Source organism: Lutzomyia longipalpis, chromosome 1 (assembly GCF_024334085.1).
Source record: "Lutzomyia longipalpis isolate SR_M1_2022 chromosome 1, ASM2433408v1".
NCBI lineage: Eukaryota > Metazoa > Arthropoda > Insecta > Diptera > Psychodidae > Lutzomyia > Lutzomyia longipalpis.
In genome coordinates this window covers 193,227-216,340 of record NC_074707.1, presented here as the reverse complement: position 1 = coordinate 216,340, position 23,114 = coordinate 193,227, and the positions used below count along the sequence as shown (strand labels likewise).

At 35.7% G+C, this 23,114-nt stretch overlaps 3 protein-coding genes across 6 annotated transcripts in view; 1 reads left to right on the top strand and 2 right to left on the bottom strand.

Moving 5' to 3' along the window:
* The window catches only part of LOC129797075 (protein krasavietz), a 57,962-nt gene extending 55,350 nt beyond the window's left edge, over positions 1–2,612 (bottom strand). The window contains exons 1-5 of one of the 4 annotated variants that reach the window (XM_055839335.1): positions 2,282–2,612; positions 1,944–1,989; positions 1,136–1,207; positions 306–482; positions 131–231 (exon numbers count right to left, since the gene is read on the bottom strand). In XM_055839335.1, the coding sequence (XP_055695310.1) occupies positions 131–231; positions 306–482; positions 1,136–1,196 (339 nt within the window). In that variant the 5' untranslated portion in view covers positions 1,197–1,207; positions 1,944–1,989; positions 2,282–2,612. Of the gene's footprint in view, positions 1–130; positions 232–305; positions 483–1,135; positions 1,208–1,943; positions 1,990–2,095 lie in introns of all 4 variants that reach the window. The other 3 variants (XM_055839364.1, XM_055839353.1, XM_055839343.1) reach the window with 3 other exon arrangements.
* A 24-nt stretch (positions 2,613–2,636) lies between these two features.
* Positions 2,637–3,873, top strand: LOC129797089 (probable 39S ribosomal protein L45, mitochondrial). The gene is made up of 2 exons (XM_055839394.1): positions 2,637–2,775; positions 2,863–3,873. The coding sequence occupies exons 1-2, from the start codon at positions 2,725–2,727 to the stop codon at positions 3,814–3,816; spliced, it is 1,005 nt and encodes a 334-aa protein (XP_055695369.1). The 5' UTR covers positions 2,637–2,724; the 3' UTR covers positions 3,817–3,873.
* On the bottom strand, positions 3,807–22,927 carry LOC129797026 (regulator of G-protein signaling loco). Its single transcript, XM_055839264.1, has 6 exons — positions 20,240–22,927; positions 7,172–7,318; positions 6,729–7,091; positions 5,782–6,652; positions 5,390–5,673; positions 3,807–5,312 (listed from the first exon to the last, which is right to left on the bottom strand). Exons 1-6 carry the CDS (start codon positions 22,583–22,585, stop codon positions 4,218–4,220), a joined length of 5,106 nt encoding a protein of 1,701 aa, XP_055695239.1. The 5' UTR covers positions 22,586–22,927; the 3' UTR covers positions 3,807–4,217.
* Between the last annotated feature and the right edge of the window lie 187 nt (positions 22,928–23,114).

The following is a 23,114-nucleotide window of genomic DNA, read 5'->3' as shown; positions in this document are numbered from 1 at the left end:
AGAAAGTTGAAAATTGCTAAAACAGCATTTTTCCACCTTTCATAGACAATTTGGCTCTAATGAGGTGCTACACAGACTTTATCGAAGCAAAGTGTGTGTGTGTTAGCTACAAAGAAGAATTACAACTCACCTGCTCCTGATTGCGCAGGGACTCCATGTCTTCAGAAGCATTAAAAATGCAACACTGTGTACACGGATTTTCGCCATCTTGAGAAATTGATCCTCCGGGAACTTAAAACAAAGAACAGAAAGAGAGACTTTAAAAATTTATTATTTGAAAAAGAAAAATCAACTGGGAGACTTACCAAGAAGACCACCAGCAATAAGAATGTCAAATAGTACTTCTCCGTAGCGACGATAATCTAACTTATTGCCAGCGTTGTGGAGATACTTTGAGATTTGCTCTAAATCGCCACCGGTTTTTTCAAGTCCAGCAATGACCGCATCACGGAAACCCGTGGGGTCATACTTCTCTCTTTCATCTAAACATAACAAAAAAAAAAACAAAAAAAAACATCGTGAATTTGTATTACATAAATCATTGATAGAATAAAATGTATGTATGTTTAACAGATTAAATTTCATCTAAACATTAAATGTTTATTGGAGTCTCTCCTTTGGACAATTCTAACGTGAGGTTCTTTATGAAAATATTGCTTTAATGTTTACACAACATGGCCTCAATCACAATATTTCTTTTTCATTTAGATTATCATGAACAATGTTTTAGAATAAAATAAGCAAACATCATAGAGAGACCCTTGAGCACGTGAGCTAATTTTATGTTCCATTTTGAATGTTTTTATCATGTTATTTGCTTTGCAGAATGAGGAAAAAATAGAAAATGAAACATTTTCAAAATCGAGCCTTTGGGTCAGCGTATGACCCAATGGACATGAAAGGGTTAAACTTGCAAAAGCACAGATCTCTCGAGACAATTTCCATAAACAAAACTACGTCTTCAAGAGATTAAATGCTCTCAAAGATAAAAACCATCTGGACAAACTAATTAGAGAAATATCAGTAAAACTTTGCCCTCTAACTTTCAAATGAATCTCTCAACTCTACAGAGAGATAAATCTAACGACTTTCCTATCTTTTAACACAGGAGTATGGTTCATAGTAACTTCCTTACCTCTCTTCCTGGTCTTAATGCGTTGACCTGATAGAACTGGTCTCTCTGTTTTTTGACTCATACAATAATTTGCTGAAATGAAAGAATAATAATGAAATATGCTTAATTCTTTTGTCCGTGGAATCATACTTCTTGCCTTCCCTGCTCATTTACTTTCTCTTTCGGAGAAAGGATGAAACAAGAAAAAGCATCCACGAGGGAAATGTGTTTTCTTCTCCTGGCCAATGATAATCTTTTATATCTCTTCGATCGTTCCATTCTCCCAAGCAAATTGTTTTATTCAAAACATTTGTAAAAAAAAAAAACACGAAAGCAAGTTGAACCGGAAATGCCACAATTTCAGCAACATAACCTCATTAGCGAAATTCTTCGCATCCCCGTGACTCATTCAACATCTCCATCGGTATTTCAACCGGGTTTTTCTCTTGCTTTTTGCTTGCGGAAGTTTTGCAATTTCTTCGTAAGTTGAGCCATATGGAACAATTTTGGCAGCAGGTAGAAATTTTTGAAGTCATCATCACAGCAAGCCCAACAATGGCGCTTGATGACTCAAAATTTCTTCCCAGACTTTCCATTCGCCCTACCCCCCCAAAATTCTCCACGCAAGCAGCCTTTTTTTTGGGGGTGGTAAATCAAGCCACCCATCACTGAGAGGGAGAAAACACATTTCCGCCACAGCATTAAGTGCAATTTGGGTGAGAATTCGAGGTCAATGGCCAAAAAAATGAGGAGTTAGAAAATGTGGACGACGTCACATTGTTACGAAAATGAAATGATGGTAAAAAAAAAAGTCAAATAAAAATCTTACTCTTTTTCTGTTGTCTCAAACAAAAATCCAAAAGGTGTGTGTGATCCTAAATTAATGAGAAACTCAATTAAAAACCAAAAAGTCTCTTTTGTAACACGCAAAGGAAGGAAAAAAAGTGTAAAAAGAGGGATAAAATAGGCAGAAAAACGTGCTGTCAGAATGAAAAAAGTGATGGCGCGTCTCTTTGGTAGGTATGAGAAAAAATCTTCTAATTTCACAGAGAAATCAGGGCTTTCTGCTGTCTGTACGTAGTCACTGGGAATTGTCTTTTGTCACACTAAATTTCCATTGTGCAATTATGCTGTAAAATGCATTTCTTTTGGCGAATTTCTACTTACAAAATTAATAAAATTGCAGAGCACCACGAAAATCTTAGAATTTCCTGTCAAATTGTTACCGCCAAGGGGTGTTTCATTTAACCTTGCAGCATATGGACGGACGCACTACGATTCCACGGAAAACTCTTATGCTCCACGTAGAAACTTTTTGCTATATTTAAAATAAAATTTCGTTTCTTCTCCAAATTGTCCCACAATTTAATAATTTAGCTCACTCAAAGAATTTTTTGTAAACAGAAATTATTAAAAACAAACATAAAATGCGTAAAATTTGTAACATTTCATAAAAATGCATAATCTATTTAACATTCATACGAAATATCCGAGAGTTCCACTGGAAGTTGGCGGCAATTCGAGTTCGAAAAAAACTTAACCTACAAAAAAATGTTCTGTGCGATGTGTTTTCATTAATTTTCCAGAAACAGTGAAAATACGAAAGAAAAATGTCTGGATTTCTTCTAAATAGCATAAGACAATCTCTGCTATTGTCTCCTGTAAGTTAATTTATCCAATTCATTGTTATTTTTATTGACTTATAAAAAATGATTTAAACTCTATCTTACTCTATTTTTTTTTCTCAGAAAAATTGCCCAACATCCTTGGCAGCTGCCCTTCCGGGAGGAATTTTGGAGCAAAAAAGATACAGCAAACACTGGAAGCCCGAATTTAAATGGTTGCGCATGAAAAAGGTGATTAAAATCAAAATTCCCAATTTGAATGAGAAACCGGAAGATTTGTCGTCAGATGAGATGAAAAGTCGCCTCAGGGAACGAGGAGTTCTACCTCCGCGTCCCTGGCTTGAGCGTCCCTTCTACATCAGTTGTACAGGTGGAATATTTGAGCCATACGTTCCCCCTGAGGGTGATGGAAAAATGTCCTCAATCACAAAGGAGGGTGCTAAGCAAAAATTTGAATTCATTGAGAAGAAATCAAAGAGTATGATGGCTCTGCGAAAGATCCGGCAGTTTGAGGAAGACTTCGATGCCCCAGTGTTCTGCAAGGAAGCTCAGGATATCTACATTAAAATACACGAGTTAATGATGAATAGGGAAAAGTACAAGATACGAGAATACCTGACAGAACGAGCCTATCCGGAAGTAATGCACAATACGCGAGACAAAACGATTCACTGGAAGTTCCTCAAATCATTGGATTATCCCAAACTCGTACATGCACGATGTACCGAAATGATAAGCAAAGATAATATCTTCGCTCAAGTCACTGTTCGCTTTCACACGCAGCAAATCCTTGCAATTTACGACAGATTCGGTCGACTTCTTCACGGTAGTGAAATCCTGGCCAAGGATGTGCTGGAGTATGCTGTTTTTGAAAAGCATCTCTCCCATGAATATGGAAAGTGGCGCCTTCATGAGAAAATAATCCCTGACTGGATGCCTGCCAAGGAACCAGGTCCAGTGACCTATCGCGTGGACGATACTCCGCCTCCTGTGCCGGAACCCACGCAAGAGGAAGCCACTGACTCTGTAGCAGTCACTTCATCAGCAGACGGAGGGAAACAAGTAGCCACGGCGTAAATTAGTATATTGTATAATTATTTTATTTGATATAAAATATAGAATATCCATATAGAAGAGTGTTGTATATAAATTATTTTTCTTATCAATACTCAAAAAAACGTCCAAAAATTTCTTTCAGAAAATTTCCCTCGATTGGCACTTTTTCCAATACTTATAATATATTTCCACCTTAAACGCTAACAAAAGGATAATGCTCTCTGGACAGCCTTAATGCTCACTTCTGCATTTCTTCTTCATCAAATCCTCAATTTTAAGCATAAATAAAATAATCATCAATAAGGCTGCCGAAGGGATTTTGTGTAAAAAAAAATGTCGAAGAATAAAAGTAGAGTTCATTAGATACTAGTAAATTCCACTATAAGCTAAAAAAATATGTCGAAATGATGAGAAAGCCCATGTTAGACAAAACTACTGCTGGGCTGATCAAAATACGCATTTTTCTGCTTTCTGGTGTTTTCACTCATCCGTGGCATCTCTACGGGCATCTTGAAGACATCCTCAATGCCACTTGTTGGTGACATTTTCGACTGTTTCTGCCGTTGAGTACTCTGACTCCAGTTTGATGGTTTCATTGGGACTACTTTGGGCTTTGGCGGCAATGGTGGTGGTCCTCGAGCTCCTCCTCCTGTCTGCACATCCATCTCTGCACCCCCAAAGCCACCTCCCATTTCTTCAAAGTAATGGGTACTGTTATTTGTCGTTGTACTACTGAAGCTCGAATTGAGTAGATCTCCATGCCGGAAGGCATTCCTATCGCCACTATGGCGCCCATAGAAGAGCTCCGGGTCTGTGAATCCCGTTCGTGATGGCGTCAAATAGGGACTATTGTCGAATTTCTCCGAATCACTCCGTCCCGATGGCTGTGGCGGCGATGACTCCAATAGCTGGAGCAGTGATCTCTCAATGGCCGCTGAGTTGGTGTAATTTCCCCCACCACTTGTGGCCATCTCATTGTTATTACCCACGAGACTCGTGGACGGTGGTGGAGTGCGCGGTGAAAGTCCACAATTCGCATGATTGTTATTGTTTATTATTGAGAGCCTGGGCGCTGGCTGCGGTCTAGGTGGGAAACCAGAGACACGATCATTTGAATCTCTCCGTTGAATGCCATCCACCTCACTGCCCCCGTCATCGTACCGACTCTCACGGCGACTCTTATTGTTGTTCATGTTTTCTTTGTTTCTCAGAAATTCGGGCAATTCAAAATTAATCTCCGTGCCACGCTGATCTTCCAGCCGAGATCGTTGTGCTCTCTTTAAGCCCTCTAGGAGGTCATCCCCACCTGGGCTACTGCGTGTCGTCACTTGCAACTTTGCACCGCTTTTCCATTTTGCAATTAGTGGCTTCTTCGTACCATCTGCATTATCCTCCGATTCCGTTTGGGAGTTCTTCTGTGACTGTGGCATCTTCCGTCCACGATGCTTCAGGAGTAGCTCATGACGACGGGCACGAGTAAATATTCCCGATGAAGTTTCCGATCCCCATTCCTCAGACTGCACAAAGAAAAATTTATTAAGTTCAATGAACTTCTTGTTTACAATAACTAAAAAAAAAGAACATTTTTTTATACCTTCATGGAAAGTTGATCAACCGTAGCTCTTGACAAAGGATTTTCCAGTCCAGCAGCTCCAGCTGTTCCAGCCATTGTTTCCACCTTTCCCTGGAGCAACTCATTGAACACTTTATTGGTGATCTCATCGAGAGTGCTCTGATTGAAGTTACCAGTCATGCACGGATGCTGTTGCTGTTGCTGCATTACCGGAGTATTCTTCAATTGCGCAACATCACAATTGCCACCACCATCTATGCTTGCGGTAGTCACTAATTTACTCATTTGCTTCACATTGCTACCGCCTATAGAAGTTGTAAATAAAAAAGAATTCAATTAGTAAATCTTCACCGCATTTATATCTAATTTTTCTTTATCACAATTAATACAAATGCGGAAGACAACACACTTACCATCGGCACCCTTAATCGCTATTTGCAATCTCTGTCCATCAATTGTTGTTACCGCAATTTTCATATTTATTGCATCAGGTGACTCCTTCCCAAAGGCTTGAATCATCTCAAGGCGATAGTTGTATTTGTGAAGAATAGGTCTGAGGACATCTTCGAGGAATTTGCATGGTTTACTCTTCACGGAGATCACCTTCCTATTGGGCAGATCCAACTTGAAGACAACCCTCTGTTCAATTTGTATCTCCTTCCCGGCAACATTTCGTGACAATTCCTCCAAATCGAGGGGTTTACTGAAACCCGCCAAGAAGGCTTCGTAGCAATTGTAGGTGAGTCCCCGTTTCTCCAGTAAACGATCCACCAACTCTCGCACTGTCTCCCCAGATCGTGTTTGAACGATCGTTGTTGCAGCATCTGGCAAAATTACGCGGCACAATGTACTCTTTCCCTCCTCGGAATCATTATTGGTATTGAGCTTGGTGATGGCTGCATCGAAGCTGGACAAAGAGCTACGGGAACTGTGGAGATCACTATTGGAGTTCATTAGTGGCACACGGAGACTACTCCCACCACTCTTACTGCCTCCACTCAAATGACGATTTGCCTCATCTCTATCCTTTGACTTGCAACGTGTCTTTCGGTGCCATGGCAAGAGGGATTTTCGTCGACGATCCTCAGCATTACTCAAGGATTTCTTCAATTTGGACGGTGTAGGAACAACAGGACCCGTCCTTAGACCCGCATCCAATTGATCACCCGGATAGGGGAGAGGTTTGCACTTTGATTCAGCCTCCAGACAACTCTTGAATAGATCTGACCGAATAAAACGTGCATAGCTGTCGAATTTCATTAAATTGAAAATTTGCTTTTGTGCCTAAAAAAAAAAGAAAATGTTGAGGAAACATTTTGATTAGGACATATACAGAGTTTTTTTTTTCAAAAACTCTTACCGCTTCAAAGAGATCAATACTGGCACTCTGAAGATTCTCTTCAGCTGTATTCCTCACTTGACAATCCACATTTACAGGTTCCTGGGCAGTTGAGGCGAGATGTTTAGCAAAAATTTCTTGGGCTTCCTTTGCCCTTTCATGCTGATCCTCAATCTGACGGTAGCGTTCGCAGGCAGTCCAAAAGTAGATATTCTCAGCTGAAAATTCCTTTTTGAGAAATTCCGCAAAAGCATGAAGACCAGCTGTGTCCTCGAGCAATCGCTCAAATGAATTACTCCATCCGGAAACACCGCCACACGTACCATTGCCTGCATCTGAGAATTCCCCTTCAATTCTTCCCGTTGCAATGTCCCCATTGATGGACTAAATTGAATTTGAAATATTTTATGCAATGTTAATTCATTCCCATTGCTGTACAAAAAAAAAACATTTTATGTACCAACCTTTGTGTAGACATCACTCTCTGAGGCTGCAAGTGATGATGGCCTTCTTGGCAGGAGATTTCGTTGTTCATTTGATCGTGATCTAAATGACGATTGACCCCATCGTTTGAACGGTGAATTACCCGAATTGGTAGGAAGTGCACGAGCCTGTAAAAGTAAAGTTAAAAAAGAAAGAAATCTTTTAGCACATTATATTCGTTCGATTTCTAAGACATTCTTCCGTATAAAATTACAAAACAAAAAAAAAGTTTATATGTTGCGATTAATTTCTATTAATAGCATCATTAGTAAGAGACAACTTCCGAGAAATTTATCTGATTGTTTGGAGAGGCATATATGTACACATATAAAATTTCTTGTGCAGCCCCAATTGGAGAGATTACAGAAGAATGCCTTTCATTGGGCAACTCATGCATTTTAGTCGCTCCTCTCTGGAGGAGCCTTTGCACAACAACACACTCGTGCGTTTTCACAAGAAATTTAATTGAATTGTTACTGGATTGTTGAGATAAAAAATAATAAGAATGTTCCTTTGAGGCTGTGGACTTAATTATCGTTAAACTTTTAAAGGAATTTAAGAATTAAATAATTCCTGAGGAAAGGACTTGCCCTTAATTGTAATTATTCGCTGAAGAAATAAATTTTCCAATCTTACCTACTTTTACTTGGAAGATTGGGAATGAAAGTCATGAATTTTTCATTTAAAAAAGAAATAAAATTTTCTCATTAAAACTTCATTTACTTTTACAAGATTTTTTTTTAGTATCTTTAACTACAAATTTAATTTGAATAAATCATCATTAGGTATATATTTTTTCTTTGCGCACATAAAATCCTAATCACAAAGAGAGAGTACAAAGAAGGAATTTCTCTTACTCTTTATAATCTTAAATTTAATGAATATTTTTGGAAAATCTGTATTAGATAGCACGCGAAATGTTATTCTACATATTTCTGTTAAAATATACATACATAGAACAATTTATCAAGACTGTGTTCTAATCTCATTTTTTTTTCATCATCATTCTCCTGCACTTCCTCCCCCTTCTCAAGATTTTTTTTTCCATTCTTTAACTCTCACAATTCACCATTAAAATTACCGCTCTGGGAATTTCTACATCTTATACACACCGCCGGCACAATGGCCATTGAAATATGCTATATTCATATACAAGGCAACCTCTCCGCTATGTTAACCGACATTTCATGCTAATATCGCGATTGAGCTCGCGACGCTCATTACACGCGCCCTTCCTGCCCTTGCGTCCCATTTCCCTTTTGAGATTCTTTTCTTTTATTTTATTTATCAATTAAAGAGAGATTCATTCAAGTAGAAATTTTTCTTCTTCTTCTCTCCATTCAAGTAGAACATTCTTTTCCACCAAATTACTATGTACATATGTTGTATAATATGTACCTCATCTTCCTTTATAAAACCAATAACCATTTGGAGGTCGCGTGACGTCACAAGCATTCTCCGATGATCTCCACCTTCACACAATTTGAAGATAAAACACTTTATTGGTTGCAAAAAGTAAGGTGGATGTTGAGAAATTCAACAGTGCGCGGTGAAATGATGTTTCTCTTCACACCGACACTTTGCAATAATATAACTTTCAATGTCTCTTGTAAAATGTATATAACACTACAGACAAAAAAAATAACATTTATCGGAAAATCAACAAGAAATCACATTAATTCACCCCACACGCAATCGAAAGTTAATTCAGTGAGTATTTGCACATTTTATTATTATTCTCAGTTTTTTGTTGTTGTTACTTTTGTTGTTTTTGAACTCTTTTGGCAATTACAGTGTGGCTGGAATACAATTTCAGACAGTTTTTTTTTAAGTTAAGAAAGATTTAAAGATTTTTAATATAAATAGAAAATTATGAGCTCTTATTTTATGGGTTATTAGAATTATTGGAAATCTTTCTCATAGAATGATAACAGATTTATAGATTAAAAAAACTAAAATAAAAAAAATGCAAATTATATTAATTAGAGTATCAAAGAAAAGAAAATTTTCTCATTATTCGTTTTGTTTCATTAAAGACTTTTAAATAATTTTTAAGCAAATTCAATGAATTTAAAATTAAGTCAATTAGACCATTCTCTCCAATATTATGTGTACATTGAATGATGCATCCTCACTGTATTTTTTTAAATAGGGTAATTAAAATTCACATTTTATATCCTTATGTACGATTGCAGAAGAAAAATAATTTTAATTAATTTTTTTTAATAAAATTGCTTTTTTTTAGATCAAGGGAGATTGGTGGAGTTTAAACGAAAAAAAAGAACAACACAGTCTCAGCTATATCACATTAAAGTGGAACTAATGTTCACTTATAGTGAAGCACTTTAATTGAGATTCAGCATTCATTTTATCTTATACACAGTTATGGGGGGAATCCTTTTGAGAAGCCAAACATTTATATTTCTCGAATCAACAATTTGAACAACCAAACACACACCACCAACTGACGAGGAGAGAATTTAAATTGGAGGCAATAATTGCACCAATTGACGTATCCTCTCTCTCACTGACTACACCGAGTATTGTATATGTACCGTACATATAACTCTTTTTTTTTTAATTCAACAAATTGTCCACTTTTTTTAGCCTCGAAATCTTCACCACATAATCACAAATGCAAAAAAAATAGTTTGTTGGGAGGAGAAAAAATCATACGTCTGGTCGGTTGAGAAGCCCGACTAGGAACTGACAGACGACTGGGTGAATTGAGAGAAGAACTCCCAAACAGCGTAATGTTTTGTGCAGACTCAGTGGATTTTTCTATGTGGCTCTAAAGCCAGAGAGAGAGAAGCCACACTCATCAGCCATAAGTGGGGAGCTCAATGAGGAGTCCCACACTCATGCAATGCCTCTTTCTCCGTCCCCACATGGTTTACTACCGCAAAAGTTTGCATCAAACCGGGCGGGGGGGAGGGTGAGGAGGTAGGAGAGATGGAACTTGAAAAACTAACATTGAATGCCATCGTACTTAGAGAAAGAGCCCCCACAAAATCCCAGTTGCAGGCACAGAGCTTTAATAGCAGCGCACTTGATGGGAAAACAGCGACCCCGGCTAACAAACGTCCAACAGAAAATTTGCTTTGTGTATCCAAAGAGAGAAGAGCTGCTGCTGTATGAAGTGTTAAAGTAGAAGAGAATTTTAGAATTAAATAAAAACATGTATCCAGTAAAATATGGCTGACATTATCTACACACCATTTATGATTTACCACAGGAGCATTTTATATGTACATACATATATGGTGGAAAATGCGGACCTAGAAATTCATTTCTTTCCACTTTTTTCTCTTACTTCTATTACTCAAAAGAAATAAATCACAAAATGTAAACCACGATACCACAAAATGACTAAACCCCGTTGTTTTTTTGTAGGAAAAATTGCAGCACATGCTAATTAGTATGTTTTCATCTTTTATACTACCTATATATTTTTTGAGAATTATTCCTCAAGCATTACAAAATTAAAGCTAATTACACGTTGAAAATTTCGGGGTCAACTTTGTTTTTTTGAACCTACAACATAATCCAGTTTCTATGCCAGCTAAATGTTAGTCAATTTGGGAGAAAATTAAAAAGTTAATTTTAAATTAACATAAATGAATGTTGCTTTACACAAATAAATAAAAAAACAAACTATTGACAAAAACAAGTTATAAAATATTAATTAGACAAAAGATCTTAATATTAAATCTGGTAGTGTTTTTGCATGAATTTATCAAACTTTTATATCCGACCTCATTTTGATGAAAAGTTCGTAAAAGCAATAAAACTTGTTATTGTATTTAGGAAAAAATAGATAGGTAGTGAATTTTAATAATTTCAAATATAAATTTTCAATGGACTACAATTTTGTAAATGAACAGTGTGGAAAAATATAGTTTTTAAATAATTAATTTTTTTTAAAAAAAGAACTATAAAAATCAATTTTTACTTAAATTTCACGTAAAAGAATTGACGTCAAGAATATTTCTTTTCATCAATGTAGCAGCTGTGGTGGAGTCAGAAAGTCATCTTGAACTCATCAAATTCAATTTGCGTACCGGTGGGAACTGATGATCTTAATAAAATGTAACGAATTACGAAATATTTCCAAGAAAACCCGGCAGTGGATTTTTTTCTTAATTTTCAATAAATTTTTCTGCTCTTCTTATCTTCAAAGGCAACACGAAATAGAAGAGAAGCAAGATGAGGTCAAAAATATATTTAAAAAAAATAAAAATATTTTTGTCGAGAAATTAAAAATATTAGAAAAAAAAATCCACGATGCTTTTGCTTAAGAAAATTTGCCAATTGATGGTAAATTTAATTAACCTAGCATAAAAAAAAAAAACGCTTAATTGCACGAGAAAATATCTTTGTTAGTAAATATTTGTTTTTCACAAAGAGAAAAAACCCATAAGTTGTTTACTGTTTTGTCTTCAAAAATTTGATAATACATACTTGAGAGTTTCTGGGTAAATTAATTTTAATTATATAGAAAAAACGTGTCGTTGCTATTTTGTCTTTGTATATTTGCTAATTAAATACCTTTTAAAAGAAATTTTGTTTTGTCTTGAATTATTAATTTTAATCTGTAGCCTTTATTGTCATCAATGATTGACAAAAATTATATGAATGAATTTAAAATAAAAAGACTTTTGCAAATGAAACAGACACATTTTTCTAAGAAAAAAAAATTACGAACGGAAATTATATACATTGAAAAGACAATTGAGGTTCATTAAATTGCTGTTGTTTCTGCAAATATATCCAATTGTCGGTTCATGTAAACAATTAAACAAGAGAGTTGATGGACGACACAGTGAAAAGTAAAAAAAAATAAGGTGAAAGATCTTTGTGAGAGTTTTGAGGAATTTCTTAAGTACACCAGGAAAGTCACGAGAAATTCTTATGCAAGATTACAAAGTTATGCTGACTGGGTGAAAAAAAATCCCCTGAATAATCAATTTTCTTGGGTGTGCGAGATGTGGATTGGAGAAAAAAAAGATACTCTATGATGGCATATGGTCAGCATAGTCTAGCTAGTATATAGCCATATGATCTTCACAATTTCTCTTCCATTCGCTTCTTTTATGTTTGAATTGCAAATATTAACGGAGAAAATGGGAAATATTCAAAAAAAAAATTCACCACCATATAACACAGGTAAACAGGTAAACATTTTTCAATTTATGTATGTATAATAATTTTAAAAAAGAGAAGTAGAAAAAGGAAAAAAATGAATAATAATAGACAAGTAGTATAAAAACAAGATATTAGTGGAATCTCCTTTTATAGGAATAAAAAGGCAGCACATTCTCTGCGAGAGAATGCTGGTGCAACAGTAGAAAGACTTTATCGATTCGATTAATAAGTATTAAATGAAACTTGTCTTTTCTTTCTCTTTTTTTTCTCTACTATAGTTTACCTATAAACATTTTATAGAATAGGCAGGTATACTTCATGTTCTCTTGCCAGACACATTTTGAATTGCATCTTCATCTCTGCAAAAATGTATACACATAGGTATGGATGGGGCACTTGTGTGGCTTGAATGTTGCAAACTTCTGCCACAGCAAACATTGTGGAGAAAACATTACATCTAATAAAATCAACATGAGGAATAAATGCAAGATATTCAATAGACAGGTGTCATGCTAACGTTCATTGCAAATTCATTTTGATCTTGCTGCTTGCAGCACTTATAAGAAGATTCAATTGGACATTTGACTTCCTTTTTATCCTTTATACACACATACATATATACATATGTATGTACTTTTCTTCTCTTTTCAATGCTACAAAATATAAATGTAAACATATAACATTACTTGCCATCTTGTCACTAAATATTCTGCAAGACATTTTCTTTCTAATAAAGCAAACAACATTCGAGGTGTGAATGATGATGGGGGTCTCTTATAATGTAAAATGCTAATGTAAAGAGCGGACAAAATTTTTATATGAACCAACACAAAAATGGTAGGTATGGCAAATGCACAGGAAATTCCTCATATCATTAACAAGTTAATGAAAAATAAGTAGGAACCTAAATGTTTATTCTTAGAGATCGTTTAAAATATTCTTATCAAAGAGAAGGAAGAAAACAAACATTTCATGTTCGAAATTTTAACAAATTAATCCCAAAAACATCCTATAAGTGTTTAATTTGTTCTTAAAGAATAAGAAAAAAAAATATTAAGGAAAATTCATCATAAACTTTCAGACCAACCTTATCACGCCAAAACAAGAGCAACCACAGGAAACAGAAGGGTTATTCCATAGTGAAAAAATTTGTACTAAATTATCGAGGTTCCCCAGGACAAGATCTCACTCATCTTTCACACGATAATCATCCCCTTGAGACACAATGCGAAAAGATGAACGGAAATTGGTGTGTTCTCATACTGAGAGAGTAAAGAAAGATGAAGAGAAAAAAAAAAAACATATCAAATTTGCCTGCTTGCTCGTTATTATTCTTTATATGGCACAACCATAGTAATATTCTTTATTCAGTATTCTTCTCACAGAATAAAAAAAATTTGCAAGTGTGACGAAGGGGGCTTTTTGAGGTAAAGGTATATTCTCTTTTGAGTTAAATGAGCAAACACGTTTAACCGACAAAATCTTTTGTCAACCATTTCAATAAAAATGCACGAGACAACCACCTGAAATGTTGTAAAATAATTCCAAGATAGTCATCTTCTTTTTTTTTTCATTACACCCCACATTACCCTATACCCCCATTTACTTCCTCATATCCATCAACTGTGATTTTCCGTGTGATAATATGATGAGGAAAAGAAAAAGTTAAGTAAAAGAGAGATAACTTACAGTGAATAATTTAATGCTCTTAATGGATGCCGACTGAATAGCTGAAGAATATTTAAAGAGTGTTTGCTGAACAACAGGTTTCATATTGACGGTATTTTGGTGGATTGTGGCAATTTTCACACAAGTCACATTCCTAGGTTGTGCTGGCATTAATTCTGGTGGGTCAACAGATGAATTGAGTGATTCTTCTTCTTCATCTTCCACATCGGAACTTGATGGTTCACAAATGAATGAAAAATCAAAATCTCGCCCCAATTCCTCAACATCTTTTTCTTCCAATGAATTTTCATTACTTCCATGCCGTTCGAGATTTTCTCTTGTTAGTGGCACAAAAATTTCATCATGATCTTCTTCTCCTTTACTAATCTTGTCATCTTGAGAAAATTCTGCAATCATCATCATTTCCGTTGTCTCCAAGTTGTCTTCTTTGCCTTTTTTCTCGGCATTAATCAAAGGAAATTCTCTTGCCTGAGACATCTGGGAGTTGATGATCTCTGGACATTTGATGGGGGTTGATGTTAAAGCGATCGTCGATAGTTTCGACAGAGGATTGATTATTTTTCCCCGATAGCATTCAATATCTCTTTCTGGGAGATTTTCTTCATTATAACTCTCATCATCAAGAATCATATTCAATTTATCTCTTCCTCCTGCGAAGATTTTTCTTACACTTCCTTCCACCAGTGCTTTTGGTGATTTAAGTGTACTCAACAAGTCACTATTTGCCAAATCAATTGGCAATGTTACCGATCCAATTGGAATCTTTTCGCGTTTTCTCACACCAACACCAGTATTTTTGCATTTAAGCACTTTTATTCTTTCCCCGTGACCACGATTCTTCCCTTCAGCACATTGTTTCTTTCTATTTTTTACCACAACTGAATCCTCGAGGGATTTGTATTCGAGTGACGCCTCAAAGGATGAATCATTGCTGGGTTTAAAAAGACACCCACCGCGATTGGGTAAATTTGTCGAGAGTGTTGCCTTCAGGAGGCAATTTATTTCATTGACTGAATAAACTTTATCCAGTCTGGCATTTTTATCACACAGTGGTTGTCTTATCGAATCAATTCTCTGAACTCGCTCCATTTGTACACGAGGCAACATTTTTTTCTCTTTGCAATATTTGTATGCCAACACAACAAATCACTTCTTAAATTGTGCAATAAAATTCTCTCATATTGACTTTGATAAATTGTAACACCAAGTTTTGCAGAGAATTTTATATGTGACTCACAGAGCTCTCGCTAACACTAAATGAGCATCGTGTTCCTTTCAAATAGACACTGAAGATACAATTTTTTCGTTACCCCTCGATTATTATAAGTATATGTACAATTTGCCCTGTTTTTTTTTTTCAGGGGAACTTCCTGCCAACCCAATAAAATAAATATATACATATGTATGTACACCCATCCTATTCCACGGTACGTGCATATTTCTGAAAAAGATAGAAACTACTCAAGGTAACACTTTAAAGTAAGTATATAAGATAACTTTCCTCTCTGAAGTACCAACTGCCATTTCTTGAATATATACTTATACATACATATCTACAGGTTTATTGTGTAAGAATAATGATCCTCTTGGTTTTCACGGTCTTCATGCACCCCTCTGTTCTGTATATAATTTTATGTTGAAAGAGTCTCATAAGAATAAGACATAAACACGCGCCTATGTATTTCATCATTATAAGCTTAAGGTTAAATTGTCTAATATTAGGTGTTTTATATTTTAATAATTAAATTCTCTATTTTATATTTTTTTCTTTATATTTTTTTTCTATCTATTTCTTTTCTCAACAAAAAAAATTTTTTGAATTTCAATCCTGTTAAGGAAGAATAAACATTAAAATCAATTACTCCATATCAGGACACATTACCCTATTTGTGAGGCAAAACTTCAACGTTTAATACGGGAAAACAATCCAAATTAACTTTTAAAACGACAAAGTATGTACCGACATTGAATATGGTAAAAGTGCAGGGGAATGTATATTATATAAAAAGGAAGAAACATAAAGAACCGCAGAGGGATCTTTAAAAACCACCTGACTTTAACGGCAGGTTTGGTTGTGCAGGTGAACATAAAAAAGAAAAAAAAACGCACAAAAATACCCCCAATATATGCAAAGGCTATTTTTTTTCTGATGCACCAATGTAAGAGGGATATATACCTATACAATTAAAATAAATTACCCATTTATTTTCTTCAAGTAGCACGCGATCGTTATGGAATTTATTGGCATATATATCACAAGAGAGAATTATCTTCTCTCTAGTTCTTTTATTTTTGATTGTAGCGTAGCCAATAAACATCCACAATGGGGGACACTTATTAAGATAACATTATTCGCAATTATTCGGTGAAATAAATGACAAAAGTATTCTGGAAGAACGCAACACGCAATATCTATTCCTTACTTTACAACTTGAGAGCTTTATAAAAAAAGAAGTCATCCTATTTATACTGCTTAAGTAATAATTTCTTCACACGTCGCAAAAGTTTGAGGTCATTACTTATTCTATATTTTCCTACATTATATCAGTAGTAATATATTCTTCATTGCAAATTTTATAGAAGTATCTCATCGTATTGGGGTGTGATGAATAGAAGAGAATTTCTCAATTAATCTACAAATCACAACATTCACACATTGGCATTTCTAGGGCATTAATTCTGTGAGACAATTATTTTTCTTTTCTGTCTATTGAATTTATCATTTTCTACTTCACATTGTACATATATGTAACATAAAAACGCCATGACAGAGAAGGAAAACTTCCAACAAACATAATATGGTGGTGTGCACGTCTAATTGCCGCAAATGGAATCAATTATTCTGGGGGCTTGTATTTAAAATTGAAGTCAATGAGTCACACACACAATTTATTGAAATCTTGTGGTAAATCAATCCAATAAACACACATTAACCCATTCGAGAAACATATTGCATGAAAATTGGGATCAAAGTCAGTTAGGATATAAAGAAACCCTGTTCTGTGGTAAGAAAATAAGAGGAAAAGGTATTTTTTTCAATACAGGATTTAATTTATATTAAACTTATGTGCCTCTTTTAAAAAAAATATAAATAAAATAAAATCTTCATTTCAATTTAATATGGGGAAGACGAGGAATTGGACGACAATGTTGATAAAAATAATTTATTACCTCCAAAATTGACATACCTACATATCTCAACAGGAAATGATTTTCCGTTTAATGAATAACTCCTCCACAATATCTGTGCTATTTTTATTCTAATTTCTTTAATCTCATTTATTGAGAAAGTCTGAGGACAAAATATAAACACAGATATCTGCCCAAGTATAGGTTAATTAGTATTAAATTTAATATACCTATATAATGCACATATTTATCAGAAAGAAAATAATAAAATATTTCATTCTCTAATTAATCCTTTCACATTTGCTTCATTAATTTACATTTTATAAAAAAAAAATTGAACTGGTGAGCATGAATAATAAATATGATTTTTTTTTATTTCACCAAATATATCACTCTGATGCTTATTTTTCATTTTTTATTCATTTCTTAAATCAACATTAATAATTCCCTCACCCAATTGTTTTTTTCCCCTTGCTTACCGATGATATTTCAGCGGAATTGTATCCACATACTAATCCATAAACTTTCGACATTGCACAAAAATCACATAATTATACGTCAGAAGATTCAACAATATAAAAAAAAAGTATCACAATCGCTTCTCTTTTTTTTTCTTGCCACAAAAGTATGTAATTTAACACCTTGAAAAATACTTCAATATCTCCACTTGCTTACTTCACTCACTGTGTGGGGTGATATTTTGCAGCCTTATTTTTAAAAACGCAAATCAAGGAGAATTGTGAGGGAAAGTCGTGAAAACTGTACAAATTTCACTTGCTGTACTAACTCCTCCACCAAAAAAAAAACTGTCCATTAAGTTTTCTTCACTTCTCTCTTTGTTCCTTCCACCACCATACCTCGGCACAAAGTAGATTTTATTTATCACCTTTTGCACAAGAGTATGCGGCGGTGCCTACCTCTACGATAAGATAAATGTGATTATTGTACCAGCTATCAGTAGACTCACATGCATACAGCTTCTACCCAAAAACTTTAGAAATTATTTTTAAAAAAAAATTTACTTTTTTTTTCGTTCGTTTTAACGCGAGATATTTCTTTTCTAATCCTTGAAATTTTTTAATCATTTACAAACCCTCATTTTAATAATAGATGTAGGTATCTAGAGAAAAAAAATCTGAACTTTCTTAACTTTAAGGGTGTTTAGAGACACTTAACCCTTCCTTCCTACACCCCTTAATTTTGGGTTTTCTGGAAGGCAAATAAAGTTAAAAATCCTCGAGAAAATTCTTTTATGATCAATATTCAATGATAAGAATTTTTTTTGGTTAATATCTGTACTTTTTCATATAGAAAAATCACGCTGCAAAATATTGTTTGATATACCTAATAGTTTTTTTTTGTATCCTATCTCCTTTCTCATTATTGCTTGAATTATTTAGTGTATTCTGTGTGTACTTGGAGTACACACCTCTTGTGGACACATAAAGATAAAATTTGACAAGAAAAAGCTCACAAATTGTCTCCTGACTATCAAATTTTCAGATACAAAAATGTACCCACTTATGTATTGTCGACATTATTATATATAGTGTTGTTATTATTTATTATTATTCACAGTACGGCGCCGGTTTGTGAAATAAATTCTTCTCTTCTTATGACATCATACACTTGACTAATATATTTCTCACTTTTTGCAAAGACTCATTCCACCGCATTAGCACACAACTATATACACACACATTTTTTGGATTCATTTTATCACTCCATCTCAATTTCATGGAAATTGATATTTTCAATTATATATAAGTACGGCACAACAACAAAAATAGTTATTCGTAAAAGAATTTTTCCGATTTGTTAGAAAAAGGCGTACACAACATTCTGGACAAAGATGTGAGGAATTGAGAATTTTTTTATAGTGTATTTGCAATTTATACTTTTTAGCAAACAAGTCAGAGACCGTAAAGTTTTCCAGTAAATCACCAACGAGACTAAACTCGCGTGACTGATTCCAACTGTCTCTTGGCACAAACTAAAATAAAATGGTATATACATATATGATCATTAACAATATATAAGTATTTTTTTCTCTCCACATTTTTTTCCCTCGACATTTGTGTGGTTCACAAATGAAAGAATGAATGAATAATCTCAATTGCACAGTCTCACTCTCGCATAGTGCCTTACTACAACACAGTGTTATTCAACTGATACAGCAAAGAGAGGCTCTTTTAGAGAGATACTTTATGAGAAATATGTATATTGTACATAAGCTTTTTGTGGGTGCTCTCTTAAAACGCAGTAGTACCGCACCAACTCTCACAGTTTTGTACTTAAATTAATGCCCATTAAAATTTTCTTTTAAACGACTTTAAAAAGGAAATGAATGTCTGGGTATGAATTTTTATCTTTTTTTCCAAATAGACAGACGTGAGAATATTCTTATAAATTGTACAATTTTCTCTAAACTAGCACAAATCTAGAGCAGACTTGTAAATTTTCTTATAAAAATCTCCAATAATTTTTAAATTAAATTTTAATCATTATATCTAATTCATGTTTATCACATACATATGCATTTCTAATGCATATTGTGCTCTATATAATAAATTAATCTAATTCATACAAATATCCCCCTCTGTCTTTTCTCAAATAAATTTGTATGTCAGAAGGCATAAAACGCACACGAGACAAACTTATAAGATAAAATTCATTTTTGAAGCAAATGCGAAGGAGATAAAGTGTGATGTGAAAAAAATTGAGAGCACATTGCTAAAGAAATGTTTGTTGAGTGCTAAAAAAATACAACGAGGGAAATTCCTCATTAATTGAATCGATGAGACGGAGAATGAATTACCATACTATAGTGTTGTATATTACACATTGAAAAAAATGCTAATTTGGCACCGTTTATGATGAACTACTATTAAATTGAAATGGAAAGGAGGAAATTGGTGGCTTTAGACGTAATTTCATCGCACAAGAGAAGCAACACCACAACAACAAAAAAACCGCCCAAGTATGTAAATGTACCATCTTCACGTGAATTTCGGTAAGAAATATCTTTTCTAATTTTTCTTCTTCTAAAAGAAAGTGAAAAAAAAACAAAATAAAATGAGACTTACATCGTCATTGGAACGTAAATCAGGTTCGCTGTAGGCATTGCTGTCCAGGAGATTCTGTCGCGGTGAAAGATCGATATTTTGTAAATCTTTCAAACTTCCATAAATTGATGATGATGTCTCCTTCGTATCTGATGAATTCTTCTTGGCAAAAGTTCTGGCAATATTCTCGAGACTCGCTGACATGGGACGCGATAGCCCAAAGACTTTTGGACTCAATTTGTACGACATAATTTTGTTCATGTTGCTACTTTTTCGCCCTTCGTGCATTTTTCGTGGTTTCTTCACTGGTTTCGGCGGCAGGAAAACGTGATCATGGTCAGGCACTTTAGGTGATTTAGATTCAATTTCCCGGACGGATACATCATCCATGGACATTTGGATGGATGGACGATTCTTCGTGAGATTCACTTTACGATCAAATTCTTTTTCAAATGATAATATTATGTCATTACAGGAGCGAGCCATCTGCAGGAAGTTCTTTCGCTTCTGCTCCAACTCCGTGATGTCACAGCTAAATGGACGGTTTGCTGTATCTCCATATGATGTGGGCACATCAACTGGACGTTCTTGCACGAGATTCCCATCGTCATCGATGGCTTTGCCGGAAAGCCAATATTTGAGTGGCAAATTCGGGAAGACAGTTTCATAGCCCGTAGAATCATCCCTGGACATACCACTGAGTATTTTTGGATCAGGCATGGCTCTCACTGTGAGACGTGGATCGGTGTCACTGGACGTTGAGGGGCGTGGTGTATTGTCGGCAGATTTGGATTTGGAATGCTGGGGTTTGAGTTTCCCCTCAATGGATTCCACAATGGATGAATTGTGGCCAAGAGATTCAACTTCCTGTTGTGCACTGGACAATCCGCATGAACGCAACGATGTGTCACTGCTGCCAATGGGATTGGGACGGAAACTGGGAATGAGTTTGTGATTCTGAATCCCCGGAAAGTCCACAACGAGTACACGATCTGAGATGTTGGGACAATCGTTGTGGAAGCCAATCCCAGAATCAGAATTGCTGGAAGTCGTTGTGATTTCACTGTGATTGCTAGGCTGCGGAGAGTTTGCCATGAAATCATGATCATCGAGTGCACGTGGATTGAGACGATGCTCAATAGAACGTGGCATGTGAAGCCCCCGGCCCAGGGGTGGTTTTGAACGGAATGGCATCCCCGCCTCCTGACGACTTCCGGATGACTTTAGCGTGTACATACTGCGGATCAAGTTAACCACATATTCCGATGTACTCGGCACTTCTTGGCAGGTGTTTGTAAGTGGATCTCGCGAGCAGGTGATCTTGAATTGGTTAACTTTCTCAAAGTGCCAGGAGTGATCAGTGATTCTCGTGTCAATTGCAAATACATGACAGCTGTGGGATGGCGTGTGCCTTAAAATTACTTCCGTGGGGTCACACATTAGTCCATCGGAGTAAAGTCCCGATGTTATGATGCCGAAAAATCTATTGTCACTCTGGGAGCCACTGCTGACATAGTTAATGGTTCCTGCGGGGAATGTGGCCAGGAGAATATCTCCACAATTCTTGAGAGTCATACAATTGGGTAGGATTGTCATGAGAACCGTGGTGAAGCCTCTCTTTTCATGTCTCAACTTCCTAATGCACCCACGCACAGTTTGGAGCTTCGATCCAGTCATGGAAATTTGTCGTGGCACCTCCACAGTTCCCAAATAGCCCACAATCACTCGATACTCACGGAGGCGATTCATTTTGGGCGCCAGCGCCTTTGCACGCGCCTCCTCTCGTGCTTTATTGCTAGCCCTGACCATTGCACTCACATTACGGACGTCTTTGTTGTCACTCGCAGTTGGGCTCAGGATAATATCATGCCCTGTTGGAGACGTTGGCAGGAGAGTCTCATTTTCACGGATTTGTCTCAATGCCAGGTTGTGCAGGGCAAAATCCGACAGGATGGTGGATGGGCTATTTCTGTCCTCCATGGTGCGTCTCATGAGACCCCGATTTGCCTTAATTTTATTCTGGTACTTTGGCCGTACGCGCTGAACATTTGTGTGGGTGTTAATTGGATCCTCATCGGAGCTGTCGGAGAAGTAGTTCTCAGCAATGGTCATACGGATGCTGCCACTGGAATTCCCGATTAACTGAACAACTGCCTCATGGGGGAGTTTTGATACGTTTAGCCCATTCACATTGATTAGAAAGTCCCCAGCACGGAGACCCGCCAGATCTGCTGGGGAATTGTTCACAATGCACGACAAGATGCACGGCTGCTGGCCAGAAATAGTGAAGCCAAAACCATTTATGCCACGACACACCTCAACCGTGCGAGTCCCGTAATTGGGTCGCTTTTTGCGGCGCCGATGCATTTTTCACCAATTTCCCTTTGCGAATGAAGCAGCACAGCAGATGCAGAGGATAAATTCACTCCAGCGTAAAGTGCAAAGGAAAAGTCTTTATCGCATTCTTCTGCAGATTATTGACATAATTTCGCAAAGCAGATGCGGTCATTGCCCATTTTTATCACATCTCTCAATGTTTTTTCTCACCAAAAGGCACATAAACTTTGTAAATATCGTTTGGCACTACAGCTTTTAGGCTATTTCCACGGAAAATATACGTTTTTCACGTGAAAATTGGGAAAAGTTTCAATTTCTACTTCAAACTAAAAAAAATCTTTTTTTTTCCATCTATGTTGGGAGAAAATGGCCACAATTTTTTTGAATCCTCATAAAACTCATAAAATGCCGACAAATTCAGAGAAACTCTACCTTCATTTTCCAATCATTTCCATTTATTATTTATTTTTTTATTTATTATTTTGCATTAATTTAGCAATTTTTTTATATTTTCATTACACTATACCTATGTCCCAAATGTTGTGAAAAGCTTTAAAGA